At 49.1% G+C, this 16,690-nt stretch overlaps 1 protein-coding gene across 1 annotated transcript in view; it reads right to left on the bottom strand.

Moving 5' to 3' along the window:
- pdgfrb (platelet-derived growth factor receptor, beta polypeptide) overlaps positions 1–16,690 on the bottom strand; it is a 157,609-nt gene that overhangs the window by 39,767 nt on the left and 101,152 nt on the right. Inside the window, exons 9-11 of the mRNA XM_059990686.1 lie at positions 10,864–10,987; positions 5,756–5,967; positions 2,476–2,570 (exon numbers count right to left, since the gene is read on the bottom strand). Of these exons, the coding sequence (XP_059846669.1) occupies positions 2,476–2,570; positions 5,756–5,967; positions 10,864–10,987 (431 nt within the window). The remainder of the gene's footprint in view (positions 1–2,475; positions 2,571–5,755; positions 5,968–10,863; positions 10,988–16,690) is intronic.

The raw sequence follows: 16,690 nt of genomic DNA, 5'->3' as shown, positions 1-16,690 counted from the left end.
ACAATACTAAATACCACTAGAGTAGTCTTAAAGTTTGTAGCAAAGGAGACATGAGTGTGCTTGGCTCTGCCCGTTGCTCAGGTTTTAACAGCCTGAGCTGAGAAAAAAATAATAAGTAAGCAATACATATCAAAAGCATGAGATGAAGAGTCTTTGAAAGTGGGTCCATAGGTTTTGGGAACAGTTCAGTGATTTGAAGTTGAGTGAAGTTATCCACTTTACTTGAAAACATCAATGCATCATCTGTGTTAACAACCATCACAGCCTAACGATGTACTGAAGCAACCCACAAGTATCACCACACATTCTGGTGCCAATGTAGCACATCCACATTGTTCAGCAGAAACAACACAAACAATAACAAAACAAAGCAAAACATGTTCCCACCCTCTCTCACACACACGCACACAGAAACATATATGCACACACACCCAAACACACACATACATACACTCTCACACACACAAACACACCCACAGATGCACACAGACATACCCACACACTCTCAAACACACACAGACACACAGACACACACACACACACACACACACGTGCACACCCACACACTTCCACACAGAGACATGCACGTACACACACACACACACACACTCACACTCACACACACACACACACACACACTCACACACACACACTCACACACACACACACACACACACACTCACACTCACACACACACACACACACACACACACACACACACACACACACACACACACACACACACACACACACACACACAGACACAGACACAGACACACTCCGGGACAGGCTGTCTCCATTCATCCAGCCTCCACTGGCCTGGACTTGCGGACTCACAAACATCAGGTCTCCAACTTCTGAAGTCACTAACTTCAGTCTTTGACCTTTGGTCTTCCACCATCAGTTCAATCAGAGGAGGTGCCGGTAACGGACTCTAAGTTCTAGGCTTGAACCTTCAGACACACCCCTCCCATTCCAAAGGAACACCCCCTTTACACATTTCTGTTAATTAATTGCCAGCTTCCTCAGTTTAAGCACTGTCCCCTGGAATTGTACAAGTACCTCACCAGCCAAGATATACTCTCCACTCGCTGCTGCCAACAGGAAGAAGGGAAAGGAGATTCAGAACTCACATCACCAGGTTCAGGAACAGTTCTTACCCATCAGCCATTCAGCCCCTGAACCAAAGAACTTCACTCAACTTCACTTGCCCAGTGCATCGTTAGGCTGTGATGGTTGTTAACACAGATGATGCATTGATGTTTTGAAGTATTTGTGATAAATAAATGAAGCTGAACAGTACATGTGACAATAATAAACTGATTCCAGATCCCAGTGAGGTGAGTGTGTGTGTGTGTGTGTGTGTGTGAAAGAGAGAGAGAGGGATATAGAGAGACAGAGGGAATCTTCTGCTATTGATCAGTGCGTACCACACTCCAACTTTGGTCCCTTTAATTTTTCAGAAGCATGTGTTTTGATGTCAAGAATGAATCAGCATGTGGGTAGACAGGATTGAATGGTGCTGCTGTTTTTGAGGAGTTTAACAGCTGACATAACAATTTCTTCTGGTTGGCTTGGTGACATAGTGGAAAAGATCCTGTGATTCTGAAGCTAACTGTGTGTGGTGTTTTAACAAGTGGTTTCTGACATTTAGTTTCATATTTACAAGCAAGAAAATAGTTCTGAAGTGAAGTTTTCAGTTACTGGAAGTATTTTCCTGAAGAAATGAGTCAATCAGTATACAATAGAGATTAGATCCATTCTGACTCATTGTTGTGGGGCAGCGAGTGTTGCTATCCCATGGGAACTGGGAATCCCCTCACTACACAGGGCTTTGAGCTGGAACAAAGTAAAACAGAAAGCCAAATAAAGTGTTATAGTTACAGAGAAAATGCTATGTAGGCAGGAGTAAGGTCATAATGAGGTAGATCGAGGGCTCAGAAACTGTGGACTGTAGTTTTGTGTTGTTTCATGTAGCACCGGGGTCCTGGAGGAACGTTGTTTCGTTTTTACTGTGTACTGTATGGTCGAAATGACAATAAAAAGTGACTTGACTTGACTTGACTTGACTGAGAGATCATCTATGGGATGACAATGGGCTGATACTCACACGTGGAGTCATGGTGTGAGACAAAGCCAGATCAGAACTTCACCAAACTGGTTGACAGGATGAAGTTCAGATCAGAACCAATTACTGCGACACACAGATCGGTGACCAGGTGGGTGGTAAACCCAGCCATCTGCATCACAGGGGCAGAACTCCCCACCATCGTGGGGAGAGGGGGGAGGGAGAGGGAAGAGGGGAGAGATGTTAAGAGGAGGGAGGTAAGTGAGCAGGAGGGAGAGGAGTGGGGAAAGAGAGAGAGAGAGAGAGAGAGAGAGACAGGGAGAGTGGATGGGAATGGGTGAGATCCTGGACTGTACTAGGGCAGAGGAGAATGTGGGTGAGGGAACTCAGTGTCCCCTCTCTCTTACCTTCCTCCAAATCACCATCAGAACCACCAGCGAGATGATGATGATCACCAACAGCACCAGGATGGTTGCCACGGTGACCAGCTGAGAGTGCGGGCCTGGAGGAGAGAAGTAGATAGCTTTACCTCTGATCAAAGTTTTATCAAGCACCCTAAATCTAAATTTTTCGTTTGTTTGATCCTAAAGGCAGTTCTGCCTAACTTCCACCAGCATGTTGATTTTGCTATCAGAGGTGAACGTACACCAGGCCTGGTTTGCACCAGGTGCATATAAAGCAGTCCCTTGATCCCACATTGAACTCTCAGATCACTTGCCTGTGACGTTAATTGCAGCTTACAAATGGGTCTAAAGGTGGTGAAACCCTGGCCTGAGGGAGCAACCTCAGCACTGCATGACTGCTTTGATAATACGAACTGGAGAACGATCAGGGAGGCTGCTGCCTATGGCAGCCATGTTTACATGGAGGAATATGTGGATTCTGTGACCAGCTACAGAAAGAAGCGTACTGAGGATGTTACCATCACGAAATACATCTTGCTGAAGGCAAATCAGAAGCCACGGCTTACTGCAGGGGTCCATGCTAAGCTGAAGAATTGTGATGCTGTTTTTAGATTGGGAGAGGCAACAGCTCTCAGGGAAGCAAGAACTGTGCTTTTCTGAGGCAAAACGGGAGCATTCTCAGAGAATTTACAGCCTCTTCTGCAATACCAGAGACATGGAGTGCTTGTGGCAAGGAATTCAGAGGATTACAGTCTTCAAGTCTATCCTGCCCATCAGTGACCAGGATGCTTCACTCCCTGAGAGGCTGAATGTCTTCTACACCCCAGTCTGATGCGCAGAACAAAGTGCTGGTGAGGGCGGGAGCAGACGCTCCGTCTGGCTGAAGCTGAGGTGAGGAAAACCCTGGCCGGAGACAACCCACAGAAAGCTGCAGGGCCTGATAGTATACCAGATGCTGTGTTTCCTGCAGCAGGCTGACTAAAGCTGAACAAAGAATTTCAAATACAGTCTCAACATCATCTTGTACAACTGCAATATGCCATCCCACCCTCAATATCCTGACCGATGAAGGACAGCATGACTAACAACTTCTTCACCACTCTCTCCACACGGATGAATGACTGGACCGATTCTGCTGTGTATTGTGGAGTCACGTTCATAATATTACACACTTACAGAGAGGGAGTGGCGAACTGACTCACAGTGACAAAACACAAGTGCGCTTGAAGGTCTGGGCCCCAAAGAGAGTCTTCCGCACAATGACTTCCGCCTGATTGATTCATCGCGTGATCGACTGGCTGCGTGCACACTCTAATGTCCACACCCAGAAGAGCCTTTGGGCACTAGAAGGCCACATTAATTCACCATACGATCGATCGGCTGCTTGCACACTCACTACATTCTCACAGTCGATCTGATATGATACAGATTGCTTGCTGACATAACCTTTCAAGGTGCACATGGAAGGGTAAGGGGCAAATAATAACCTTAGATGAGCCCCAGAACTTGTCTATTGGATGTCCTCCTCCCTCAGTCAACCCTTCTTGGGACCCATGAACACTCCCTTCGGCCTCTGCTTTCTGAGAAAGCCGAAGAGAGCTGGACTTCGCACATCTATACTGATGTTATTCTACAGATGTGCGGTAGGGAGCATCCCAACATGTTGTGTCATTGTTTGGTAGGGAACTGCACTGTGGCAGACAGGAAGGGTCTACAACAGGTGGCCAAAACTGCCCAACATGTCACAGACACCAACCTACCCACCATGGACATATGTACAGAAGGATGCCAGAAAAGGGCTGGTAACATCAGGAAGGATCCCACCTGCCCTGCTCATGGACGGTTTGTCCCTCTCCCATCAGGGAGAAGGCATCCACACCAGGACCACCAGGCTCAAGCACAGTTACTTTCCCCAAGCAGTGAGGTTGATCAATACCTTCACCCACTAACCCACCCCTCCACACCCCCAACCACCATGACTTTATTGTTTCCTATCAGCTACCTTTATGTACAGACACTCCTGTGCCTGGTGTCACTTTATAAACATAGTTTTAATTATGTATTGTTATGATATGGCTACAATGAATATAGAATTGAGACAGGTTTTTTATAAACAGAGAAACATTTATTTAAACTCAGCTCAACAACAAATGAAAGGTAAACAAACGACTATCTTAACCGGAAGTTAACTGCTATACGGCAACTCGAACAGTTCTCAAAGTGATAAATGCAAACACAGTTCTTAAAAGTGGTAAATGTGAAAGTCCAAATGATTTACACAATCAATTAGGAGAGACTTTCCTGAAGTAACGAATTCCTCGAAGATGTGATGTTACTGCTGATCCCAGCTGAAATATGCCTTGCCTGAAGGATTTACGACGAAGGAAATAAACGTGGCTTAAAGGAACTGACCTTTTCCTTGGCAGATAACGCTGCCCCAATCCTTTCTGCTCTTATAGCAGGGATTATCTCAGATGCAGGTTACTAATTCCTTGAACGAAGATTCAATATGGTCGATCCTGTATTACCGCCGACGACACCAACTTTACTCAATCCTTTGAGTTTTGGTACTTTGATAAATTCTTCACTCTCCAATACTTAGACTTTAAAATTAAATTGAAGATACAACAAACATAACTGGCAGTGATTTTAAAAACTGCCGGCACAGCTTACAGTAGAGAGTAAAACAAAACTGCGTAATGAGACGAGTACGCAGCATAATGGAGTAACTGACAAATTAAACAAAAAACTGACTTGCATCACAACAGGGCTTTCCCGTTTTACACCTGTTGGAACAGGCCATCACATGACCTCTCACTGGCAGGAAAATTACATCATGTGACCTCACTCTGGCAGGAAATTACATCACCCCACCATCACAAGACCATTACATCATCCTCACCAGATACTCAATCACATTATGGTCGTAAGACAGTCACAAGATACCCACGGGGTATGTAACAGTATATAAATTATCTTAGGAGTTTATTGTGTGTTTTTATTATTGTGTTCTTTCTCTTTTTTTTTGTATTGGATCCAGTGTAACAATTATTTCATTCTCCTTTACACTTGTGTACTGGAAATTACATTAAGCAATCTGGAATCTTCAATCTAATTTAGGGCTCCTCAATCCATTATCTCCGCCATCCTCAGTGAGATGACCTGACCTCCATCTCCCCTCTCACCCGTCCCAATCCCACTGTCCCATTAGGATTTTCCTCCCATCCCTCATCATCTCCAGCCTCCATCCCCCGACCTCCCTACCCCAGCCTGACCCACTCACCGTTGGAGACCAGCTTGACCTCGCGGTTAACGCTGCCGAAGCCATTGTTGGCGGAGCAGCGCACGGTGGCGATGCCACTGCCACTATCCTGGGTCAGGACACTCCGGACCTGGTAGACCTGGTTGGCTCGACGCTCGGGGACGTGTTTCTCCACCCAGATGCTACTGCTGTTCCCTTTCAGTGGTATCCACTTCCTGTCCTTGCTGTTACACCTGGAAAAATTAGCCGGCAGATTCCTGAATCAGTTCCAGACTCCCAGCCGGAAGTAGCCGGGAAGTGGTGGCTATGTGATTAAAAGAGGAAACTCATCCCCACACAGCACCCCTCCCCCACTCGCTCTATCCTAACAACATTCAACACAGAGATATGGAGAGGAAAATGGCACCCCAGTTGCACAGGGCAGCGAGGAAAGCGTTTGGCACGGATCAGGGCACTGTCATCTTCCTGATTCCTTTTTCCTTTCCTGCCTGAAGAAAGGTCTCAGACCAAGACATCAACAATCTATTCATTTCCATAGAGGCTGCCTGACCTGCTGAGTTCCTCCAGCATTTTGTGTGTGTTACTGAGTACAGGGGTCGGGATGTTATATCACGGTTGATTGAGATGTTGGTGAGATCACACTTGGAATTATTTGTTCAGTTTTGGTCACCCTACTGTAGGAAAGATGCTGTGAGGTTGGAATGAGGGCAGAGGAGAATGTTGCTGGGACTCGAGGGACTGAATTATAGAGGGAGGTTAAGAAGACTGGGACTTTCACTGGAGATTGGGAGACTGAAGAAGACAGAAATGTATTAAACCCTGAGGGGCCAGACAGAGTGAAGACACACTCAGCAGGCTGAAGTCACACACTCAGCAGCCTGACATCACACACTCAGCAGCCTGACATCACACACTCAGCAGCCTGACATCACACACTCAGCAGCCTGACATCACACACTCAGCAGCCTGACATCACACACTCAGCAACCTGACATCACACACTCAGCAGCCTGACATCACACACTCAGCAACCTGACATCACACACTCAGCAGCCTGACATCACACACTCAGCAGCCTGACATCACACACTCAGCAGCCTGACGACACACACTCAGCAGCCTGACATCACACACTCAGCAGCCTGACATCACACACTCAGCAGCCTGACATCACACACTCAGCAACCTGACATCACACACTCAGCAGCCTGACATCACACACTCAGCAACCTGACATCACACACTCAGCAGCCTGACATCACACACTCAGCAGCCTGACATCACACACTCAGCAGCCTGACGACACACACTCAGCAGCCTGACATCACACACTCAGCAACCTGACATCACACACTCAGCAGCCTGACATCACACACTCAGCAGGCTGACATCACACATTCAGCAGCCTGACGACACACACTCAGCAGCCTGACATCACACACTCAGCAGCCTGACATCACACACTCAGCAGCCTGACATCACACACTCAGCAGCCTGACATCACACACTCAGCAGCCTGACATCACACACTCAGCAGCCTGACATCACACACTCAGCAGCCTGACGACACACACTCAGCAGCCTGACGACACACACTCAGCAGCCTGACATCACACACTCAGCAGCCTGAAGTCACACACTCAGCAGCCTGACATCACACACTCAGCAGCCTGACATCACACACTCAGCAGCCTGACATCACACACTCAGCAGCCTGACGACACACACTCAGCAGCCTGACGACACACACTCAGCAGCCTGACATCACACACTCAGCAGCCTGACGACACACACTCAGCAGCCTGACATCACACACTCAGCAGCCTGACATCACACACTCAGCAGCCTGACGACACACACTCAGCAGGCTGACATCACACACTCAATGCTTTAGGAACAGCTTCTTCCCTTCCACCGTCGGATTTCACAACAGTTTGTGAACCTACGAACACTGCCTCACTACTTTGCTCTCTTTTTGTGCTACTTATTTTTCATATTTCTTATTGTAACTTACAGTAATTGTTTATGTACTGTACTGCTGCCACAAAACAACACATTTCACAACATACAGTATACCAGTGATAATAAACCGACTCTTCCCCAGGAGTGGGAATCCAGAATGAAGACATTGGTTTGAGCATGAGAGGGGAGAGATTCAATAGGAACCTGAGAAGCAACTTTTTTACCCAGAGGATGGTCAGTATGTGGACTGAGCTGCCAGAGGAAGTTGTTGAGGTGGATAGGAATAGCTTAAAGAGATTGTGTTAGAAGTGGGCAAATTTCGGCTTCCAAGGGAAACTTGGACTGCATGGACAAGCTGGGCTGAAGGGTCTGTTTCTGTGCTGTGTGATTATATGTCTGTGTACGCCTCTGACCCCAATGAAGGCTGAGTGGCCATTCAGCCCACTGAACCTGTACCAGCATACAATGAGTCCAGTCATGACATAAATTCTTAACTCTTCTATCCATATGCAACTCAAACTCATCAATCTTATTCCTAAAATATTCTATTGCCCCTTCCCTCCCTCAGCAGCCGATAGGAGTCACAGAGTATGGAAAGAGGCCAGTCCATGCTAGTCAAACTCTCCCTTGAAGCCTTTGTGCACACTTGAGACATTAATGGTGCTGGTCCAACAGACTTTCTGGACTCGTGGATGTTATCTGTTAATGTTGACAGCATAAGGCGTAGAAGCAGAGTTAGGCCATTTGGCTCGGTGCATCTACTCCACCATTCCATCGTGGCCGATCCATTTTCCCTCTCAGTCCACTCTCCTGACTTCTCCCCGTACCCCTTCATGCCCTGACTAATCAAGAACCTATCAACCTCTATCTTAACTAGACATATTGAATTGGCCTCCACAGACACCTGTGGCAATGAATTCCACAGATTCTTCATCCTCTGGTTAAAGAAATTCCTCTTTATCCCTGTTCTAAATGGACATCCCTCTATTCTGAGCTGTATCCTCTGGTCCTACACTCACCCACTATCCTCTCCACATCCACTACATTTAGACCTTTCAACATTTGTTAAGTTTCAATGAGATCCTTTCTCATTCTTCTGAATTCCAGCCAATACTGGCCCAGAGCCATCAAACTATTATATGGTAAGCCTTTCATTCCAGGAATCGTTCTCGTGAACCTCCTTTGAACCCTCTACAATGTCAGCACATCCTTTCTTAAACTGCTCGTAATACACCAAGTGAGGCCTCACCACTGCTTTTTAAAGCCTCAGCATTACATCCTTGTTTTTATATCCTAGTCCTCCTGAAATGAATGCTAACATTGCATTCGCATTCCTCACCACCAAGGCAACCTGCAAAATTAACCTTTAGGGAATCCTGCACAAGAACTCCCAAATCCCTTTGCATCTTGGACTTTTGAATTTTATTCCCATTTAGAAATTTGTCAACACTTTTATTTCTTCTACCAAAGTGCATGACCATTCATTTCGCAACACTGTATTTCATCTGCCACTTCTTTGCCCATTCTCCTAATCTGTCCAACTCCTTCTGCAGCCCCTCTACTTCCTCAACACTACCTGCCTCTCCACTTCTCTTCTTATCATCTGCAAACTGGGCCACAAAGCCATCGATTCTGTCATCCAAATCATGGTCATACAACGTAAGAAGAATTGGTCCCAACACAGACCTCTGTGGAACACCACTAAGTCACTGGAAGCCAATCAGAAAAGGCTCCCTTTATTCTTCACTCTTTGCCCCCAGCCAATCAGCCAGTTCTCTATCCATGCTAGTACTATGGGCTCTTGCTAAACAGCCTCATGTGTGGCACCTTGTCAAATGCCTTCTGAAAATTCAAGTACACAACATCCACCAATTCTCCTTTGTCTATCCCGCTTTATTTCCTCAAAGAATTCCAACAGATTTGTCAGGCAAGATTTCCCCTTAAAGCCACGCTGACTTTGGCCTATTTTATCATGTGCCTCCAAGTACCACAAAATCTCATCCTTAACATTCAACTCCAACATCTTCCCAGCCACTGTGGTCAGACTAACTGGCCTATAGTTTCCTTTCTTTTGTCTTCCACCCTTCTTGGAGTAATATCTGCTATTTTCCAGTCCTCCAGAACCATGCCAGAATCTATTGATTCTTGAAAGATCATTACTAATGTCTCCACAGTCTCTTCAGGTACCTCTTTTAGATTCTTGGGGCGCAGTCCATCTGGTCCAGGCAGATCTACCTCCAGTTGCCCTTCTCCATAGTAATAGCAACTGCACTCACTTCTGCCCTCTGACACTCTCCAACTTCTGGTGTACTGCTAGTGTCTTCCACAACAGCGACTACTGATGTTAAATACGTATTCAGATCATCCACTTTATTCTTGTCTGCTATTACTGCCTTTCCAGCTTAATTTACCAGTGGTCCAATAGCTACTCTCACTTCTCCTGTACTCTTTATATATCTGAAAAACACTTCTAGTATCCTCTTTGATATTGTTGGCTAGCTTACCTTCATATTTCATCATTTCCCCACTTGTAGTTCTTTAGTTGTCTTCTGTTGGTTTTTAAAAGCTTCCTAAACCATCTAACTTTCCACTAATCTTTGCTCTGTTACATGCCCTCTCTTTTGATTTTACATTGGCTTTGTCTTCTCTTGTCAGCCACAGTTGTGTCATCCTGCATTTAGAATACTTCTTCTTTGGGATGTATCTGTCCTGTACATCCCCGATTGTTCCCAGAAATTACAGCCGTTGCTACTCTGTCATCCTTTCTGCTGGTGTCCTCTTCCAAACAACTTTTGCCAGTCCCTTTTTCATGACTCTCTAATTCCCCTTATTCCACTGTAAAACTAATACATCTGACTTCAGCTTCTCCCTTTCAAGTTGCAGTGTGAATTTTTTCATTTTATGATCACTGTCTCTTAAGGGTTCCTTTACCTTCAGCTCCCTAATCAAATCCGAAATGCATTTGCCTTCCTTACTGCCACAAAATGATGCCTCTCACTGTATGTTTTGATGTACATGTGATACATAAAGCTAATCTTTATTGGAAACATTCTACACATGTCCACTCTATTTAGGTCTTCCAGTATTCGGAAGGTATTGTCTGACACTTTCTCCCCTCACTTAGTGGACACCATGAAAACTACAGCAAATGGTTATGGTTTTATTACCTCTTTAGGTTCTGGCATGTGTACCAGGTGATTTTCGGCAAAGGCGAGCCCTCGGTAATGCAAGTCACGGTTTGGAGGCCATTGCTATGTAGATAGTCACTGAGATCCAAGATTCTTGCTGGCACTGCCGTGAACAGAAAGAGATTCACTTAGTGAGTATTGAAGCTGGAGGAAACATCTAGAGTACTGTGTGCAGTTCCCAATACAGGAGCGTGTTAGAGCTTTTCTCTCTGGAGTGAAGAAGGGTGAGAGGTAATTGGAGAGAAATAGTCTACATGATAAGAGGCACAGATCGAATGGACAGCCAGAAACTTTTTCCCAGGGTGGAAATGACAAATACAAGTGAGCTTATTTTTAAGATGATTGGAGTGGGAGTGATGTCAGAGGTAGTTTTTTTAAGAGAGAGTGGTGGGTGTGTGGAACACCCTGCCAGGGGTGGGGGTACTGTAGCGGTGTGCTACACGCAGCGCTGCAATAATGACACAGAGACGGTGAGCTGCAGTTACAAAAGAGGTTTATTCAAACTTTGCGGCCTCGCTTTAAAGCCTTCCTGATCCCATCCTCCCCGGGTGGGAATGCCATTGGTGGCGCGTATTCACAGTCCCGTCCCGCACGTGGGCTTTTCCCCTTGCTGGTGAAGCAGGCTCGGTGCCCTCTTTGGGACCGGCCTCAATGCCAGCGCGCGCCGCTTTGTAAGCCGGTTCGAGTGCGCTGGGAAATGGGTCGCCACATAACCCCCCCAGCCAGAACGGGCGATACACCTCCCCAATGTCCACAGTCTGGGTCGGACTCTGTTTGGGAGGTCTGCCTCTGCGCCGCGGTGCCTGAATCTCGACCGGCTACGCCAAGTCCACATGGGCCGGTTTGAGGCTGTCCACTGTGAAAACCTGCTCTTTCCCCCCAATGTCCAGTACGAGTGTGGACCCGTTGTTTCTGATCACCGTAAACGGCCCCTCGTAGGGCCGCTGTAGCGGTGCCCGATGTCCGCCCCATCGTACAAAACCGAACTTACAGTTCTGTAGGTCTTTGGGTACGCAGGTCGGGTTCCGCCCGTGCTGTGAATTGGGTATGGGGGCCAGGTTACCGAGCCTCTCGCGTAGTCTGCCCAGGACTGCTACGGGTTCTTCCTCTTGCCCCCTTTGGGTCGGTATGAACTCTCCTGGGACGACCAGGGGTGCGCCGTACACCAACTCGGCCGATGAGGTGTGCAGATCCTCTATGGGCACAGTGCGGATGCCGAGAAGGACCCAGGGAAGCTCGTCCGCCCAGTTGGCTCCTCGCAGGCGGGCCATGAGGGCCGACTTCAGGTGACGGTGGAAACGCTCCACTAGCCCGTTCGACTGTGGGTGGTAGGCAGTTGTGTGGTGCAGCTGCGTTCCCAACAGGCTGGCCATAGCTGACCACAGGCTGGAGGTGAACTGGGCGCCTCTGTCGGAGGTAATGTGGGCCGGTACACCAAAGCGAGATACCCAGGTGGCGATCAGTGCCCGGGCGCAAGATTCGGAGGTGGTGTTGGTGAGCGGGATTGCCTCTGGTCATCATGTGAACCGGTCCACGATAGTCAGCAGGTGCCATGCTCCTCGTGACACCGGCAGGGGGCCCACGATATCCACATGAATATGGTCGAAACACCGGTGGGCGGGGTGGAACTGCTGTGGCAGAGCTTTGGTGTGCCGCTGCACCTTGGCCGTCTGGCAGTGCATGCACATTCTGGCCCATTCACTGACCTGCTTGCGGTGACCGTGCCAAACGAACCTGTTGGCTACCATCCGGATGGTTGTCCTGATGGAGGGGTGTGCTAAGTTGTGAATGGAGTTGAAAATGCGCCGCCGCCAGGCTGCCGGGACAACGGGGCGGGGTTGGCCAGTGGTGACGTCACAGAGGAGGGTCCTCTCACCTGGGCCTACGGGGAGGTCCTGGAGCTGTAGGACAGATGTCGCTGCTGGCGGGACGACCAGGGGTCGGATGCTTTCGTGAATGCAAAGGTAAGCGGTTTGTGGTCCGTGAATGCGGTGCAGGGCCGACCTTCTAGGAAGTACCTGAAATGCCGGATTGCCAGGTATAGCGCCACCAGCTCCCGGTCGAAAGCACTGTATTTGAGCTTGGGTGGCCGCAGGTGTTTGCTGAAGAACGCCAGGGGTTGCCAGCGCCCCTCGATGAGTTGTTCCAGCATTCCAACTGCCGTGTTGGATGCGTCCACTGTGAGGGCGGTAGGAACGTCCATTCTGGGGTGCACCAGCATCGTGGCGTTTGCTAAGGCTTCTTTGGTTTTAATGAAAGCGGCGGCGGACTCCTCGTCCCAGGTAATGTCCTTGCCCTTACCCGACATCAGGGCAAACAGGGGGCGCATGATTCGGGCAGCTGAAGGGAGGAAACGGTGGTAGAAATTCACCATACTCACGAATTCCTGAAGGCCTTTGATTGTGTTAGGTTGGGGGAAATGGCGGACTGGGTCTACCTTAGCGGGCAGAGGGGTTGCCCCGTCTTTAGTAATCCTGTGGCCCAGGAAATCGATGGTGTTGAGTCCAAACAGGCATTTGGCCGGGTTGATTGTTAGACAGTATTCACTCAGTCGGGTGTAGAGTTGACGGAGTTGGGACAGATGCTCCTGACGACTGCTGCTGGCTATGAGGATGTCATCCAAATAGATGAAAGCGAAGTCCAGGTTGCGTCCCACCGCGTCCATTAACCGCTGGAATGTCTGTGCGGCATTCTTCAGGCCGGACGGCATGCGGAGGAACTCGAAAAGGCCGAAAGGGGTGATGAGAGCCGTTTTGGGGATATCGTCCGGATGCATTGGGATTTGATGGTATCCCCGGATGAGGTTTACCTTGGAGAAGATCCGTGCAAGTTTGCTGCAAAGTCCTGAATGTGCGGCACAGGGTAGTGGTCTGGTGTTGTAGCCTCGTTCAGTCTGCGGTAGTTGCTGCATGGTCTCCAGTCCCCTGTCGCTTTGGGCACCATGTGCAGGGGGAAGGCCCATGGGCTGTCGGACCGCAGGATGATCCCCAATTCCTCCATCCTCTTGAACTCCTCCTTCGCCAGCAGGAGCTTGTCCGGGGGAAGCCTTCGAGCACAGGCATGGAGGGGTGGTCCTTGTGTCGAGATGTGGTGCTGTACACCATGTCTGGGCATGGCTGCCATGAACTGCGGTGCCAGAACTGATGGGAAATCTGCCAGGACTCTGGTGAAGTTGTTGTTGGACAGCGTGATGGAGCCGAGGTGAGGGGCTGGCAACTGGGCTGCACCCAGGGAGAATGTCTGAAAGGTCTCGGTGTGGACCAGTCTCTTCCTGGGCAGGTCGACCAGTAGGCTCTGAGCCCGCAAAAAATCTGCACCCAGAAGCGGTTGGGCTATGGCGGCCAGTGTGAAGTCCCACGTGAACTGGCTGGAGCCGAACTGTAGCCACACCATACGGGTGCCGTAGGTCCTTACTGTGCTGCCGTTTGCAGCCCTCAGGGTGGGACCCAGTTCTCTGCTGTGGGTGTCGTAACTCGTTGGAGGTAAGACGCTGATCTCGGCCCCGGTGTCGACCAAAAAGCGGCGTCCCGACTGCTTCTCTCAGACATACAGGAGGCTATCCCGATGGCCAGCGGCCATAGCCATCAGCGGCGGCTGGCCCTGGCGTTTCCCGGGAACTTGCAGAACGGGCTACACTGGCGGGCTTCTGCGTCCCACCGCTGGTGGTAGAAGCAACATTGTTCATTGGTCTCCTCACCCCTGCCTCTGGGGTTAGCGGGCTCTGTGGCCGGGCCTGGTCTGGTTTGCTGCTGGGAGCGTGGCCTGGTGATCTGTGCGACGGATGCCTCACTCTCCTTCTTGGCTTTCCACAGCATGTCTACCCGGGCCACCACCTTCCGGGGGTCGCAGAAATCCGCGTTGGTCAGCAGCAGGCGTATGTCCTCAGGCAGCTGCTCCAGGAATGCCTGCTCAAACATGAGGCAGGGCTTGTGACCTCCGGCCAGGGACAGCATCTCGTTCATCAAACCATCCAGGTGCAGTAAGCGGGCAGCCCGCTCTGAGAGTCCGAAAGTCCTTGAAGTCTGAAAAGGCTTTGAATTCTGTGTACTTGCTGTCCGCTGGGGCGGACTCCTCAACCTGGGCGGCTGTCTCCTGGTAGAGGGAGCTCACCACGTAGTAGTAACGTGTGTCCTCTGAGGTTATCTGCCGAATGTGGAATTGGGCTTCTGCTTGCTGGAACCGTAGGTGAGGTCGCAGCGTCCAGAAGCTTGGCAGTTTCAACGAAACCGCATGAACAGATGTGGTGTTGTTCATTTCTGGCCCAAATATCATTTGGGCTGTCGGGGTCACCAATTGTAGCAGTGTGCTACATGCAACGCTGAAATAACGACACGGAGTCGGTGAGCTGCAGTTCCAAAAGAGGTTTATTCAAACTTCGCAGCCTCGCTTTAAAGCCTTCCTGTTCCCACCCTCCCTGGGCGGGAATGTTGTAGGGGGCGCGTATTCACAGTCCCGTCCTGCGCGCGGGCTTTTCCCCTTGCTGGTGAAGCAGGCTTGGCGCCCTCTTTGGGACCGGCCTCAATGCCAGCGCGCGCCGCTTTGTGAGCTGGTTCGAGTGCGCTGGGAAGTGGGTCGCCACAATACAGACATTTAAAGGCTCTTAGACACGTAGATGATAGAAGAATGGAGGGCTATGTAAGAGGAAAGGGTTAGATTAATCTTAGAGTAGGTTAAATAGCTGGGCTGAAGGGCCTGTACTAGAAACACAAGAGATTCTCAATAACACACACAAAATGCTGGAGGAATAGAGCAGGTCAGGGCTGCATCCACGGAGAGGAATAAACAGTCAACCTTTCCATGGATGCTGCCTGACCTGCTGAATTTCTTTAGTGTGTGGGTCTGTACTGTGCTCTATGAAAGGTGTAGAGGCTTTGGAGAGGATGCAGAAGAGGTTCACCAGGATGCTGCCTGGATTGGAGATTGCTAGCTGTCAGGAGAGGTTGGACAAACTTGGATTGTTTTTTTCTGGAGGCTGAGGGAAGACCCGAAAGAAGATAAATTATGAGACTGACATTCAGAATCCTTTTCCCAGGTAGAGATATTAAATACCAGAGGACCTAGGTTGAAGGTGAGAGAGGGAAGGGTTAAAGAAAGGAAATGTACGGGAATCATTTTTTGCACAGAGATAAGGAGGTGGTTCTTTAGAAGGGGTTTGCACAGGCAATATGACCTTCTCTGTTTTGATTGGCTGTATCAGTCCGTGATTATCTCCCCATTGGCTAGAAATTAATGTCAGTCAGCCTCTGAGGTGGGACATGTGACCTGTTCTCTTCTTGAGAGAACAGTAAGCTGTTTGCCACGCGGTGGCAGTCTGTTTTACCACCCAGCTCTTCTGCCTTGAGAGATATCCCCAGTGGAAGCCTCTTTATGCAGGGATCCTTCCTCCATACTTTGGGGACCTGGGGTGGAAGGTTTTGCAGAGGGCAGTACGGTGCAACCCACTTCTGAGTTGGTTCACTGACAACCTGTCCACTTGTCCATTCTGCAGCTGGAAGGAATCAGTATGCCTCATTTATATGGAGTGGGAGAGGTTGCAGCTCCTTCGAATACCTGAAGGGGTTGCTTCTCAAGTTTCAGCTCCTGATCTACAGTCACCTATTACGGAGGGGAAAGGTTGCCTGGGGTATCTCCTGATAGAACTGCTCCCGGGCCTGGCCAAGATGACCATTCACAGGTCCAGGGCTCTGCCTGGCTAAGGAGAATGTTGTGTTCACAAGTACAATGGTGTTTTCTGGGAACTGTGGCCCCCTCAGGGGTTAGAGGGTGTTCTGGATAGAGATGACTGTGTTATAATTTGAAACTGCAA

Source organism: Hypanus sabinus, chromosome 15 (assembly GCF_030144855.1).
Source record: "Hypanus sabinus isolate sHypSab1 chromosome 15, sHypSab1.hap1, whole genome shotgun sequence".
Lineage (NCBI taxonomy): Eukaryota > Metazoa > Chordata > Chondrichthyes > Myliobatiformes > Dasyatidae > Hypanus > Hypanus sabinus.
This window is presented reverse-complemented; position numbering and strand designations above follow the sequence as displayed.